Genomic DNA, 16,096 nt, shown 5'->3' on the forward strand with positions numbered 1-16,096 from the left:
TATTTTTTATTGAAGTTCATCATCAAACAAACATTTCCATAAGATGTATTTCAGACATTGTACATATATATCATATAATCATATATATCACAAATCTCCACATAGTAGTTATCTGAGGTATACACTTATAGAAAAGAGTGGAAAGAAAAAACAAGCAAAAGGAAAGAACTATGTACAAGTAGGGAGTGATCTTTTTTTTTAACAACAGATTCATTGATTTGTGAGAATAAAATCAGGCCTATGAGGCATTATGTAGTTAAACCATTTTTCCCAGTATGAATCAAATTGTTCCAGCTTATGGTTAACAGATGCTGTTATCTTATCCATTTTGTTAATGTCCATTGTAATTTCCATCCATGTATTTAAAGTTGGGCTCTCCTGTGATAACCATTTCCTAGTAAGAGTCTTTTTACCAGCCACCAGCAGTATATTCATTAAATGTTTATCTCTTTTCAACCATTCTTGGGGTATATATCCAAAATATATGGTCTTACTCTCCAAGGGTATTTCACATTTAAAGATGTCTTGTAGGGCCTTGTGTATCCCCCTCCAATAGTTTTTGATAACAGGGCAGTCCCAAAAAATATGATAATGATTTGCATTTTGATTTCCACAATTTCTCCAGCAAACAGGGAGGTTACTATCATAATGGGATTTTTGAGAGGGTGTAATAAAATATCTTATCAAGTTTTTCCATCCAAACTCCCTCCATTTCTGTGAACTGGTACACTTCCATTGATATCTCCATATTGTTGTCCATTCTTCCTCAGATATAATTATCCCTTTTTCCTTCTCCCATTTTGTTTTAATGTATGAAGTCGAATGTGTTTTAAGATTTGACAACCCGTCATACATGCTTGAAATGATTCTACTACCATTATCTGAATTATATGCTTTTCCAAAGAGCTCTATCAAGCATGTATTTGCCTTGGTTACATTTTTAAGCGTCTTATTAACATATTGTCGCATCTGTAAATACCGATAAAAATCTTGTATCATACGCAAAACCATCAATTCCATTATCCAAGTCATTGTCAAATACCTTCATATCATCAGCAAACTTTGCAACAAGGGCATCAATTCCATTATTCAAATCATTGGCATATAACATAAAAAGAATCGGTTCCAACATGGACCCCTGTGGAATACCAGCAGCCAGCCCGATAAGGCTCTCTTTATTGCCACTCTTTGCCTCCTGCCAAGCAGCTACTGCTTTATCCATGCTAGAATTTTTCCTGTAGTATCATGGGCTCATAGCTTGCTTGGCAGCCTCAGGTGTGGCACTTTATCAAAGGGTTTCTGAAAATCTAACTACCTAACATCAATGAATTCTCCTTTGTCTATCCTGCTTGTTATTTCATCAAATAATTCCTAGATTTGTCAGGGAAGATTTTCCCTTGAGGAAACTGACTATGCTGACTATGGCCTATTTTATTATGTGTCTATGTTAAAACCACATCCTTAATAATCAACTCTGGTACCTTCCCAACCACTGAGGTCAGACTAGCCGTCTCATAGTTTCCTTTCTTCTGCCTCTCCCTCTTCTTGAAAAGTGGAGTGACATTTGCAATTTTCCAGTCTTCCAGAATCAGATGTTTCTTGAAAGACCATTACTAATGCCTCCACAATCTCTTCAGCCACCTCTTACAGAACTCTGGGGTGTACACCATCTGGTCCAGCTGACTACCTACCTTCAGATCTTTCAGATTCCCAAGAACTTTCTCTGTAGTGATGGTAACTTCACACACTTCATTTCTGTCTTTAATATCTCTTTTTTTCCTTTTAGGGTTTTTTTTGAAAACCCTGACCTGGAGCTACATGCTGACTTCAGTTCTTTGCAGAAATGGGACCCGCTCTCAGGGCCTCACAACCAGCTGCTTTTTGATTGCCAAGAATGAGGCCTGGAAGAATGGCACACCTTCAGGTTGTCGGATTTTCGTGGCTCTGGAGGCGGACACGTTCAAGGTTGGTGCTGCGGCCTGATGCGTTGTGGGAGATTGAAGATTGAAAGCAGTGAGCTGGCTGCTGGCTGTGTGCCCAGAGACCCGAGTTCTTTGGGCACAGATCTTGGAAAAAAGATGCAACAGACTGTTAACACCATAAAATGGCAATTTGTTTTGTTATGTCTACCCTCTTGCTGTGAAACAGGAACACTTTTTTTCCCATATAAGGGAGAGAAAGCCTGTGGTATGCAGAATTACCAGGTGAACGAGTAGTCTTTGGGGTACTGCAAGTCTTATTGATGCTCGGTGGAGGGTGCAGATGCTTTTTTGCTGGTGGTGGGGGAGGGGGTCATCACTTTGCTGCTGCCTACGAATGGGAGGGGGGAACTGGGGGTGTCTTTGGGGTTCTAACATTTAACTGTCATTCATTTTTTGGGGCACTCTGTTTTTGTGGATGTTTGCGAAGAAAAAGCATTTCATGATGTATACATTTCTCTGACATTAAATGTACCTATTGAAATCTACCTATTGATTCATGCCCCTAACACCTGGAACTTCCACCAGACTGCTAGTGTCTTCCACAGTCTCCTTGCTAGGAGGTGCACTCCGAAATAATAACACCTAGAAATTTAAAGCTGCTGACCCTCTCCACCTCTGTTCTTCTGATGAGGACTGGCTCATCGTCCTCTGATTTCCTTTTCCTGAAGTCTGCAATCAGTTCATTGGTCTTGCTGACACTGAGTAAAATTCTTTTACCTGAAGAAATTAACCTACACCCTGAGAGTGGCCTCATCTTTACACAAAAGGAGGCCATGGACCACTCAACACATTGAATGGTAATGGGAATTGGTACTAACCTGGATGTTCTGCTTTTGCTGGTTGGAACAAAGCTGCTCGACGAAGCGGTCCCCAAGTTATGAAAGGTCTCACCAGTGTAGAGAGGCCACACCGGGAGCACCGGACACTAGACAACCCCAGCAGATTCGCAAGTGAAACGTGGTCTCACCTGGGAGGACTGTTAGGGGCCCTGAATAGAGGTGAGGGAAGAGGTGAATGGACACTTAGTCTGCTTACAGGAATAACTGCTGAGAGGGACAAATGGACAAGGGAATCCTGGAGGGAGCAATCCCTGCGGAAAGTGAGCGGGGGGGGGGGGAGGTGGAGGTAAAAATATGTTTAGCAGTAGGATCCTTTTGGAGATGGCGTAAGTTGTGCAGAATAATGTGTTGGATGCAGAGGCTGATGGATTGGTAGGTAAGGACAAGAGGAAATCTATCACTGTTTAGGAAGCAGGAAGATGGGGTGAGGGTGGATGTTCCAGAACTGGAGGAGGTGCATGTGAGGGCAGCATCAATAGTAAGGGAGGGAAACCCCATTCTTTGGAACAGGAAGCCCGTCCTCAGAACAGATGTAGCAGAGTCAAAGGAACTGAGAAAATGGAACAGCAATTTTACAGGAGACAGGGTGGGAAGAGGTATTGTCAAAACAACCTTGGGACTCAGTAGATTATAAAAGATGTTGGTTGACAGTTTGTTTTCAGAGATGGAGAAAGCAAGATAGAGAAAGGGCAGGGAGTCCCCAGAGATGGACCAAGTGAATTTAAGGGCAGGGAGGAAGGTGGGGGCAAAATTAATAAGCTTGCTGATGGAGATTGTAGAGATGTTGTTGCCTAAAGATAGCAAAAAGGAAGAAAAAAGTCAGGTAGTTCATTGTCCATTCAAAAATCTGATGGCAGAGGGGAAGAAGCTATTCCTGAAATGTTATGTAGCTTCAGGCTCCTGTACCTCCTCTTTGATGGTAGCAATGAGAAAAGGGCCTGTCCTAGGTGATGGGGGTCCTTAATGACAGATGTTGCCTTTTGAAGATCTCCATGTCATGCTGGGATGGCTGGTGCTTTTAATGGAGTTGGCTGAGTTTACAACTTCCTGCAGCTTTTTCCAATCATGTGCAGTGGCCCCTCCATACCAGATGGTGATAGTCTTCACAGTACATCCGTAGAAATTTGAGACCCTTTGGTGACATACCAAGTCTCCTAATGAAATATACGCACTGTCATCAATATGTTGGGCGCAGGATAGATCCTCAGAGATGTTGACATTCAGGACTTGACACTATTCACCTTTTCTGCCACTGATCCCTTGATGTTAGTTTTTGCATTGGAGGAAGTAATGGCCTGCAAGCCCTGCATGACCTGACATGCATCTCCAGCTTCAATTAGAATGAGTTTGTTGCTCTTAAAACGGCCTGCTCTATATCATACCTGGACATATAGTTCTGGATCATTTGTCTTGAATGCCATAGATCTACCCTATCCTGGGTCCAACATATTGACCTATCCTTTAGCAGACAATGAATCTCCTGGTTCATCTGCAGCTTTTGGTCTGAAAGTGAGTTCATAGATTGTGGAATCAGTTCAGAATTGAGGTGAGTGAAGTTATCCCCGCTGATTTGGGAGGCTGATGGTTGATGGGTAATAAGTGTTCCTGAACCTCATAGAGTGGGATCTAAGGCTCTCACAACCAATCTAACCCTTCACTTCCTACACAGCCATAACCTTCCATTTTTTTCTTACATCCTTGTGCTTATCTAAGAGTCTTTTAGATGTCCCTATGGTATCAACATCTATACCACCCTTTGCAGTGCAGTCTAAGCACCCACCATTCTCTGTAAAAAAAAAACCTGTGACATCTCCCCTAAACTTTCCTCCACTCACCTTCAATGGATGTTCTCTGGTATTGGCCATTACTGCCCTGGGAAAAAGTTGTTGGTGTCCACTCTATCTATGCCTCTCATAATCTTGTACGCCTCTCATCTTTGGTCACTCAAAAGAGAAAATCCCTAGCTCACTCGAACTTTTACCATAAAACATACTCTCTAATCCAGGCAGCATCCTAGTAAACCAAACACAATATTCCAAGGGAAGACAATATTCAAAGTGAGGCCTAACTAGAGATTTTTAGAGCTATTACCTCGCGGCTCTTGAACTCAGCCTCTGACCAATGAAAGCCACCTCATCAATTTGCGTGCTGACTTTGTGAGGGAGCTATGGATGTGGACCCCAAGATCCCTCTGTTCACCCCATTAAAAAGCCTGTACTGTGCCTCCAAGTTCAACCTTACAAAGTGTATCGCTTCACTCTGGATTGTACCCCATTTGCCAGTTCTCTGCCTGACTCTTGTCTACATCCTGTCTACATCCCACTGTAACCTACACTCTATGACCACTTTATTAGGTACACTTGCTTGTTAATACAAATATTTAATCAGCCAATCATATGGCAGCAATTCAATGTATAAAAAACATGCAGAGATGGTCAGGAGGTTCAGTTGTTGTTCAGACCAAACAGAGTGGAATCTAAGTGACTTTGACTGTGGAATGATTGTTGATGCCGGAAGGGGTGGTTTACTAAAGTTGTTGTGGGCAGGTTTACTAGAGCTGTTTGGAGTGATTTAAACTAATATGGCAGGGGTTTGGGAACAAGGATGATAGAGATGAGGATGAGCCAGCAGGTTTACAAGTAGATGATGGATGTAAAATGAATATAAGGAAGGACAACCCAATGACTGGGCACAACTGCAGACAGAGCAAAGAGTTAAGTTGTACCACAGAGGCAAGATTCATTAGGGTGAAGAATGCAGGACTGAAAGTGCTGTATTTAAATATACGTAGCATTTGGAATAAGGTGGATGAACTTGTGGCACAATTAAAGATTGGTCAGTATGATGTTGTGGGCATCACTGAGTCATGGCTGAAAGAAGGCCATATTTGGGAGCTTAACCTCAAAGGATACACTCAGATTTGAAAGGACAGGCAGGAATGCATAGGCAATGGTGTTGCTCTGTTGCCAAGAGATGGAATTACATCTTTACAAAGATGACATAGGATCAGAGAATGTTGAATTTTTGAGGGTGGAGTTAACATACTGCAAGGGTGAAAAACCATTGTGGGAATCATATAGTATATAGGCATCTAAATAGCAGCCAAGATGTGGGGTTGAGATTGCAAAGGGATTTGGAAAAAGCATGTAATAAGGATAATGGCACAATTGTAATGGGGACTTCAATATGCAAGAGGATTGGGAAAATCAGGTTAGTGTCTGATCGCAGGAGAGGGAGATTGTTGAATGCCTAAGAGATAGCTTTTTAGAGCGATGGGTCTATTCAGGGAAAGGCCATCTTAGACTGGGTGTTGTGTAATAATCCAGATCTTATTAGGGAGCTTAACATAAAGGAACCCTGAGGAACCCTGATCATAATATGGCAGAATTCATACTTCAATTTGAAAGGAAGAAGCACAAGACCATTGGAATTTGGCTATTCAGCCTATCAAGTCTGCTCCACCATTCCATCATGGCTGATCCTGGATCTCACTCAACACCATACACCTGCCTTCTTGCCATATCCTCTGATGCCCTGACTGATCAGGAAATGATCAACTTCTGCCTTAAAGATACCCACAGACTTGGCCTCCACTGCAGTCTGTGGCAGAGCACTCCCTGGCTAAAAAAAAATTCTCCTTACCTCTGTTCTCTCAATATTGAGGCTATGGCCTCTAGTTCTAGATACTCCACCACAGGAAACATTTTCTTCACATCCACCCTATCTAGTCCTTTCAACGTTCAGTAGGTTTGAATGAGATCCCCACTGCATGCCCAGGTGGATTGGAGGGGGATACCGGTGGTGATGACAGCACAGCAGAAATGGCTGAAGTCCCTGGGAATAGTTCACAAGGCACAGGATAGATATGTCCCACAGATGTTGAGTTAAGGGGCAAAAATTTAGGGGTAACACGAGGGGGAACTTCTTTACTCTGACAGTGGTAGCTGTGTGGAACGAGCTTCCAGTAGCAGTGGTAGAGGCAGGTTCGATTTTGTCATTTTAAAAAAAATTGATAGGTACATGGACAGGAAAGGAATGGAAGGTTATAGGTTGAGTGCAGGTCGGTGGGACTAGGTGAGAGTAAGCGTTTGGCACGGACTAGAAGGGCTGAGATGGCCTGTTTCCGTGCTGTAATTGTTATATGTTATATGGAAATAGGTTGTTCTTAAATGGCAGGGATAGGCAACTGTGGCTGTCTAGGGAAGTTAAAGATGACAAAAAAGCCAAGGAGAGGGCATATAAGATAGCAAAAGTGAGTGGGAAGTTGGATGATGGGGAAGCTTTAAAATTCCAACAATTGGCAACTAAAATAGCTATAAGAAGGGAAAAGATGAAATATGAGGGCAAATCATCCAATAATATAAAGTAGATACTAAAAGTTTTTTCAGTTATATAAAGAGTAAGAGGGAGGTGAGAGTTGATATTGAACCACTGGAAAATGATGATGGTGAGGTAGTAATTGGGGACGAAGAAATGGCAGATTACCTTCATGGGTACTTTGCATCTGTCTTCACTGTGGAAGACACTAGCAGTGTGCCAGAGGTCCGTGAGTGTCAGGGAGCAGGAGTGAGTGCCTTTGCTATTACAAAGGAAAAGGTGCTGGGCAAGCTCAAAAGGTCTTGAAGTGGATAAGTCACCTGGACCAGATGGACAACATCCCAGAGTTCAGAGAGAGGTTACTGAAGAGATAACTTTTGCATTGGTCATGAACTTTCAAGAATCACTTGATTCTGGCATGTTCTCAGAGGACTGGAAAATTGCAAATGTCACTCCACTCTTTAAGAAGGAAGGCAACAGAAAGGAAATTATAGGCCAGTTAATGTAACCTCAGTAGTTGGGAAAGTGTTGGAGTCTATTATGAAGGATGAGATTTTGGGGTGCTTGGAGACTAATGATAAAATAAATCAAAGTCAGCATGGTTTCAGTGAATGGAAATTTTGCCTGTTAAATCTATTAGAGTTATTTGAGAAAATACCAAACAGGGTGGACAAAGGAGAGGCAGTGATTGTCATTTATTTGGATTTTCAGAAGGCGTTTGATAAGGTGCCATACATGAGGCTGCTTAACAAGGTGAAATCCTATGGCGTTATAGGAAAGATACTGTTATAGATAGCGGAATGGCTGATAGGCAGGAGGCAGTGAGTGGGAATAAAAGGGGCCTTTTCTGTTTGGCTGCCAGTGACTAGTGGTGTTCCTCAGGGGTCAGTATTGGGACCGCTACTTTTCACATTGTTTGTCAATGATTTAGGTAATGGAATTGATGAGTTCGTGGCAAAGTTTACAAATGATACAAAGATAGGTGAAGGGGCTGAGGAGGCAATGCATTTGCAGCAGGACTGAGACAAATTGGAAGAATGGGTGAAAAACTGGCAGATGGAATATAGTGTTGGGAAATGTATAATACATTCTGGTAAAAGAAACAATAGTGTAAACTATTATCTGAATGGGGAGAAAATTCAAACATTAGAGGTGCAGAGGGACTTGCGAGCCCTCGTACATGTCTCCCAGAAGGTTAATTTACAGGTTAGTCTGTTGTAAGGAAGGCAAATGTAATGTTAGCATTTATTTCAAGGTGAATAAAATACAAAAGCAAGGAGATAATTTTGAGGCTTTATAAGACACTAGTCAGGCTGCACTTGGAGTATTGTCAACAGTTTTGGGCTCCATATCTCAGAAAGGATGTGTTGTCATTGGAGAGAGTCCAGAGGAGGTTCACAAAGATGATTTTAGGAATGAAGGGGTTAACATAAGAGGAGCATTTGGCAGGTTTGGGCCTGTTCTCACTGGAATTTAGAAGAATGCAGGTGGATCTCATTGAAACCTACCAAATGTTGTAAGGACTAGATAAGGTGGATGTGGAAAGGATGTTTCCTATGGTGGGGTATCCAGAACTAGAGGACACAGCCTCAAAATTGAAGGGCGACCTTTTAGAACAGAGGTAAAGAGGCTCACACATGAAACGCTACAGGAACTCAGCTGACCAGGCAGTATCTATGGAAAAACGTACAGTCAGCGTTTCGAGCTGTACTTTTTTCCATAGATGATGCTTGGCTTGCTGAGTTCCTGCCGTATTTTGTGTGTGTTGCTTGGATGTCCAGCATCTGCAGATTTTCTCGTTTGTGAGAGGTAAGGAGGAATATTTTTAGCCAGAGAGTAGTTAATTTGTGGAATGCTCCACCACAGACTACAGTGGAGACCAAGTCTGCGGGTATATTTAAAGTGGAAGCTGATCGGTCAGGGAATCAAAGGATATGGTGAGAAGGGAGGTGCATGAGGTTGAGTGGGATCTGGGATTAGTCATGATGGAATGCTGCGGCAGATTTGATGGGCTGGATGGCCTAATTCTGCTTCAGTGTGAAAAGGGGCGGTTTGAGCATCTCAGATACTGCTGATCCTCTGGGATTTTCGTGCATAAAAGTCTCTAGACTTTACGAAGAATGATGAGAGAACCAAAAAAAAAATCCAGTGAGTGCAGTTCAGTGGATAAAAATTCCTTGTGAATGAGAAAGACCAGAGGAGAATGTGTTACGTACCCCATAACTGGGTCACTTACCAGCAAAGATAGAGAGGTCCGTTGAAGTCTGATATTTTTAACAGTATTTATTGATAGAAATACACAAAAATAATATCAATGCAAACACACAGATAATATACGTCGTCAATACTAAATCTAAAAGCGCAGGTATAATAATAATCAATAAGAAATAGCTCTATCGTTGTCTAGGGGATAATGTATTGTCCGATGGAAATATAAAAGTCACTTTAGTTCAGTCAAGCTGTAGGCTGCAGCCTTTGGTTGGAGAGAAAGATGGGCTAAAACTTGCCCATTCCTTTTATGATGTCAATCCTTCGAGAGTCGTTGGGAGTTGATTTCCCCGTTGTTAGCAAAAAACCGTTCTTCCGTGGTAAAGGCCACCGATTCCGGGGCAAATGGAAATGGACACACGTGGCCTTCCACTGGTTTTTGCTATTACGGGATCGCTAGCATTTCTTCTGGTGCGTCTGAGGGGCTGTTCCCCCAGACCCTCTTTTTATCCTGACTCACAGGGTCGCAGATGTCAATCAGGTTGGGATGATGCAATCCCTCCACCAACCTCCCCCTCGGTTCATTGCCTGGGGGGGGGGGGGCTTTGATGCATCGTGCTGGATGCAATACACAAGTCCGTCTCCAAGAGACAATAGCTGGTATCAATGGGTCCGCCTTTCGGAGGCCAGGACACATTCCAACCCTTTTGTGGATTCTGCATGTCTTTCTCTCATTTCCTGTGTCCCCTGAACTGACTTAATAGTGATCTTGCGATTCTCACAAAGGAGGGGGCTACCCCGCACCCTTCGGCCCCTCAGAGCTGTGGCACATTCGTAACAAATGGCCAGTCTGGTTCAAGCGGACAGGAAAAGTGTCTGCAACCCAGATAATCACATTACAACAGTGGTGTGCAGAAGAGCATCACACAACACATCAAACCTTGAAGTGGATGCGCTACAGCGACAGGAGACCAGGAATTCAGTAGCGACTTAGGAGATAGCTCATAAAGTAGCCACCAAGTGTCTAACGACCAGCTGCAATATCCACAACCCCTGCGACCTTCATGCCATCTTCTGATGTACTAACCTCAACTTTGACCATAGCTTGTCTTTCAAAAATATCATTCCCTCCAAACTTATCACCAAGTTCCAATCCCTGTGGCACACCACTGAAAACAGGCCAGTGTTGTTTTCTTCTTAGCAAAAGGAGCCGAAGGGAAGTCTGAGCTAAGGTATATAAGATATACAAGAGACCTAGACAAGGCAAACAGAAAGGACCTGCTTCCCTTAACAGACTAGCTATGAGAGTGACACTGGGTCAATTAGTATGACTAAAAGGAATGCATGGAATTTTTTTCCAATCCAAAATCTATGACCAGTATGAAAGGATGGTAGATGAAGAGTAGCTTTATGAGCCATAACTTACAGGTCTCTGAATGGAGAACTTGGAAACAGGTTTAACCTAATTAGTTTTTTTTTTTGGCTGCATAAAATGTTTGGCTAAATGAACTCTCCTCTGTGCCATAAGTTAACAGAATTAGAAAACTACAACTCAAATAGCTTTTGCATAGGTGGAGGGGACACCCAGAACATTGACATGCCAACTCTTCTAGAACTGCTCATCTGCTTTATGATAGGGAAGAAAACGCCAGTACACAGGCTCTCAACAGGCTGCAGAGGGTTGTGGACTCAGCCAGCTCCATCATGGGCACATCTCTCTCCACTATTGAGAACTTCAAGAGATGGTATCTCAAAAATATGGCATCCATTACTAATTCTCTCATCATCTGGGGCATGTCCTCTTGTTGTTACCACCATCAGGCAGGAGCCTGAAGACCTACACCCAATGATTCAAATACAGCTTTTTCCCCTCTGCCATTAGATTTGATGAACATTTCCTCATTATTCCTTTTTCTTGTTCTATTTATTTGGCAATTGTTAATAATGTTATGTGTTTACATTGTACTGCTGCTGCAAACCAAGAAGTTTCAAGTTGAGTCACTGATAATAAACCTGACTGATTCTAAAAGTTGAAATTGGCTCCATAAAAACTTGCTAGTTCTTTTTCAGAAACTTTTCAATGCATACAATTAATTTCAGAATAAATATTTCAGAAGTGTGAATGTGGGACAGAACACTTACCTTTGAAATGACACAAGTAAATGAAGACCACATCTTGTATATTCCTTTGTGAAGGTCGCATCTTTGAAACATCTCAAGATATTCTCCATTCTCCTCATTCTAAAGTGTGATCCGCTCTCACAAAACCCATTTCTAACTTGTGAGTCAGTAAATCTCATACTCTCTCAATCAGAAAAACACTTTCTTTTTTCTCCTGTGAGTTGTTTCAGATTCAGATTAGTTTTCAGATGTACATTGAAATGTGTTAATTTATGTAAACAACCAACAGAAAGGGGGCAGCCCTCAAATGTCATCACACATTCTGTGTCAACAGCATAGCCACAATGCTCAGCTGAACAACACAGAACACCCCAAACAACAACAAAATAAGCCCCTTTCCTCCCTCCCTCCCACATAAATGGTCAGTTGTTCAGTGTCCAGCCTCCAAGACTCCAGGCTTTGGTCATCGGACTTCGATTGACCTTCTGGCTCTGATGTTCGGTACTACCATTTCTTATTGTAAATTGTTATCGTAATCATTACTTTTGTCCCTGCATCTTGGGAACAAGTGAAAACAATGAACTGTCCACACAAGCAACAATGAATGGGATGCTTGCCAAGGCAAGAGTCAGGAGGTTACGTTACAACTTTGTGAAACTTTGGTTAGAGTACATCTGCATTAATTTCAGGCCGTCGCATTCTAGAAAAGATGTGGAGGCTTTGGGCAAGGCACAGAAAGATGCTGCCTGGAGAAAAGGGCATGTGCTCGAAGAGATTGCACAAACTAGGATTGTTTTCACTGAAGTAGTGGAGCTAAGGGGAGACCTGAGAGAACTTTATAAACTTATTGAAGACAGAGATATGTAGGAGCCATTTTTTCAAAATGTCTAAGGATGGTGGGGGGAGGGTGATGTGGGTATGCACTTAAAGTGAAAGGAGAAAAGTTGAAAGGAGATGGGTAGGGGGAAGTTCCCTATGACAGTGAAAGCTCAACTGACCAACACAAAACTGGACAGCAAGTATAACTTTCATCCCTAATAAATGCAAGACAGAGGAATATTAACCTTAGGCTAAGGTAAACCTTGACTGAGAGAAAGAAAGACACAGCAATAAAACTTAATGTCTGATTTATTTCTTCAGATCTTGCACCAGCACAATTCCATGTGTACACATGCAACACATTAGCTATCATATATAGTAAAGTGCATCAATAGAAGTAATTTACCCCAAGGTTTGGGGCAATCTTATGGCCAGATTGCACAACCAAAATGACTAGGCCAGTGGAGGTAAGCATACTTACGAAAATAACAGTTCGTCATATGGAAATGTCAGACTCACAGGAGTAGGCAAGCATCACATTGCATTGTGAAGAGCACAGATGTTAAACTGAATTCTGTGGCATTGCATTAATTCCTTTTAGACGCAAGTTCACATAATGCTAATTCACTGGTGGCACAAATAGAAAAGTAATACTTTACTACATTTGTAATCGAAGTAGATAACTGCAGCACTACAAGTTAAGTTCACGTGGTACAAAGAGCCTAGGCTTGGTTACAGCTGAATTAAGAAGATAGTTTCTCCTTATCAGGCAGCTCTTTAAAGTTCCAATCAAATTCAATTAAGTTTCATTCAAGCATAAATCTCCCATTCACAGCTGCCAAAAATTCAGTACAGCAGTTGACCTCTTTACTATCTTTTGATGGGACAATCTTGTTCAGAGTTCACTAGGACAGGCAAAGCTCTAAGTATTTAACATGGACATGGTGATGGGAAGTTGTTTGCAGTTCTTCTCTATACTTGCACAGGGTTCTGTGCTTTACAGTGATAGCGTGAAACCTGAAGCTGGTATCAAGCTCCTTTCACTACAGTCTCAACTTCTTCGCGCACTGCTCACAAGTGGAAAAGTAATCTTCCAAATTCTGTAAACCATTTAGCTCCTTTGATTATACAAAAGGAATAAAAACATAATTCTGGATTACTCATTTAATCCCAACGTACATTGATAAATAAAAATATAATGGCCCCAAATGAGTATTCTTCAGATCCAAGAAGCAAGTTTTGTTTCATTAATTAATTAGTTAAAAAAATAAATGTAAACCTGTTGAATTTTTGAAACTCAATGATGATCTTTTTGTTCATTCCTATTACTGTGGCAATGCATTTAATAATTTTCCAATCAATAAATAGGTCAATGAGAATATAGTTATTTTCTCATGAAGCATTTGCATTGCAAAAATAATTGTGATAATCTCAATACTTTCTAATGACGTCCCTTCTTTTATACCTAGGATTCTCTGTATGACCTATTCATCTGTCATTTTCCCTGATGAAAACAGTTTTGTGTGTTATTTTCCTTTAATCCATTCAATTTTTTTGAATATAAAACTAATACTTTATAATTTATATGTTGTTTTTCACTGCAAAATACATTAAAATTGCTGAGGTACAGAAGCGAGACAGTAAGCAGTCTGTGAGAAATGGCAAACTGATCTAGAAACTCCGAATCAGAGGAGTTTTTAACATGCTCAATAAGGTTTCTAATCCACTCAACCCACAATCCCAGGAATTTCTTTGGAAAATTCTTGTACAGCTGTTGTGTTTTTCCAACTCAATACCCACCCACTCCCACCCAACCCTGCCAAAATGAACACTGACAACCAGACGAATTGGGCCAGAAAACCCTTCACAGTGCCTAACCTGGATTATGTCTGTTAGAGGAGACAGCTTAAAATCAAGATAATACACAGCTCAGAAAACACCGTGCTACTGGCTGCAACCCAGTGTGACAGAAATCAAATCGGCTGCACACCCTACCTCACTGACTGGTGGAAAGAAAAGGAATTTGAGGGTGATTTACTTTGTTAAAAAAAATAAATCCGAAGCAATACACAAATAAATCTTGGACTTTTGTTTCTCCATCTAACCATTAACACGACAATGCGTGCAATTTCAGCAAATAAAGCTTATATTTTCCTTATTTTGCCCACTTATTTCTTTCTAATGAAATGAGAAGGGGCAGCAGGTCCAATGATCCAAAAGCCCTCATTCTGTCCAGTGCTCCGTTCCTTCCGAGGTCTGCCACTCAGGAGGAAGAATAAAACAGGGTTGAGTGGAGTCAGCGGGCCGGAGAGAAGATGAAGTCTAGAGCTTGGCGCTCGGTGGCTGCAACATTCGGGTGCCACAAGTCAATCATGAAGACAACCCGTGGACCATCTTCAGCTGAACCTGCAACCACAAAGAACGCTGTCAGGACTAGGTCTGACATTTCTTGGTTTGTCAGAAGATAAAGTATGGCGGCTGTCCAATGAGCTCTCATTTTGTACAACCAAAAGACTTTAGACCATATACATAGATAAAGAAGCAGAATCAGGCCATTTGGCCCATTGAGTACGGGCCTCCATCCCATCTTGGATGATTTTATTATCCCTGACAACTCCATTCTCCTGCCATCTCCCAGTAACCTTCGACACCCTGACTGCTCAAGAATCTATTAATCTCCACTTTAAATTGTTGGCGAGAAAGAACTACAGTCTACAAATTAGTGAATTCAAATGAGTCAAGGACAGTGGAAGCAGATAGACCAATTGTCTTTATTATTGCCATGAGGGAGGAGATGGAGGCTGCCATTTTATGAAGATACTGTGTTCTCCATTTTGTGAGTCAGTCACTTGGCTTGATCAGTGTTTGAAATTTGACACAGTGATGCCTCAGATAATCTACTGAACTTGGGATCATTTCCAAATAAGAAGTTATTTATGAGGTGTTCTTTGATTAGATATAACATTCAGGTTTATGAATGCTGGTCTGTGTGATTCAAGCTGGTTGCTAAGTGAGAACAAAGAGCCATAAATTACAGATTGTCATTTGCTGGGAAGAAGATAATAACTGGATGCTGGCCTGGACCAGTGCCAATAAAAAGGTGTTAATGGTCAGACAACTGACCTGTAGCCAATGACACTAGTATGCACTACTTGAAATTATATAAAAGTAGATGCTTCAAGTGTGCTGGCAGCAGTAACTCTGTAGGAGACCAACTACTGTGGATGTGAGGTGCCCCACAGATATATGGAGATTCAAAAATAAACTATGAGGAACATGTGGCCAGCAGCAGGAACCCCTTTTTAACTTGTATTATATTTTCTGTTAGAAAGATAGAAAACCTACAATACAATACAGGCCCTTTGGCCCACAAAGTTGTACCAAACATGTCCCTACCTTAGACATTACTAGACTTCTCCATAGCCCTCTATTTTTCTAAGCTCTATGTATCTATCCAAAAGTCTCTTAAAAGACCCTATCGTATCTGCCTCCACCACTGTTGCCGGCAGCCCATTCTGCGCATTCACCACTCTGTGCGTAAAAAACTTAACCCTGACATTTCCTCTGTACCTACTCCCAAGCACCTTAAACCTGTGCCCTCTTATGGCAGCCATTTCAGCCCTGGGAAAAAGCCTCTGACTATCCGCACAGTCAATGCCTCTCATCATCTTATACACCTCTATCGGGTCACCTCTCATCCTCTGTCGCTCCAAGGAGAAAAGGCCGAGTTCACTCAACCTATTCTCATAAGGCATGCTCCCCAATCCAGGCAACATCCTTGTAAATCTCCTCTGCACCCTTTCTATGGTT

The 16,096-nt window shown here is 41.7% G+C and overlaps 1 protein-coding gene across 2 annotated transcripts in view; it reads right to left on the minus strand.

The window, feature by feature from the left end:
• Positions 1-16,096, minus strand: part of asphd2 (aspartate beta-hydroxylase domain containing 2) — a 153,500-nt gene that overhangs the window by 37,773 nt on the left and 99,631 nt on the right. Inside the window, exon 4 of one of the 2 annotated variants that reach the window (XM_073065976.1) lies at positions 12,578-14,692. The exons of the other annotated variant lie outside the window; for it this stretch is intronic. Within the exon in view, the coding sequence (XP_072922077.1) occupies positions 14,583-14,692 (110 nt within the window). The 3' untranslated portion in view covers positions 12,578-14,582. Of the gene's footprint in view, positions 1-12,577; positions 14,693-16,096 lie in introns of those variants that run through there. 2 annotated transcript variants of the gene reach the window in all.

This window comes from Hemitrygon akajei, chromosome 14, assembly GCF_048418815.1.
Source record: "Hemitrygon akajei chromosome 14, sHemAka1.3, whole genome shotgun sequence".
In the NCBI taxonomy this organism is placed as follows: Eukaryota; Metazoa; Chordata; class Chondrichthyes; order Myliobatiformes; family Dasyatidae; genus Hemitrygon; species Hemitrygon akajei.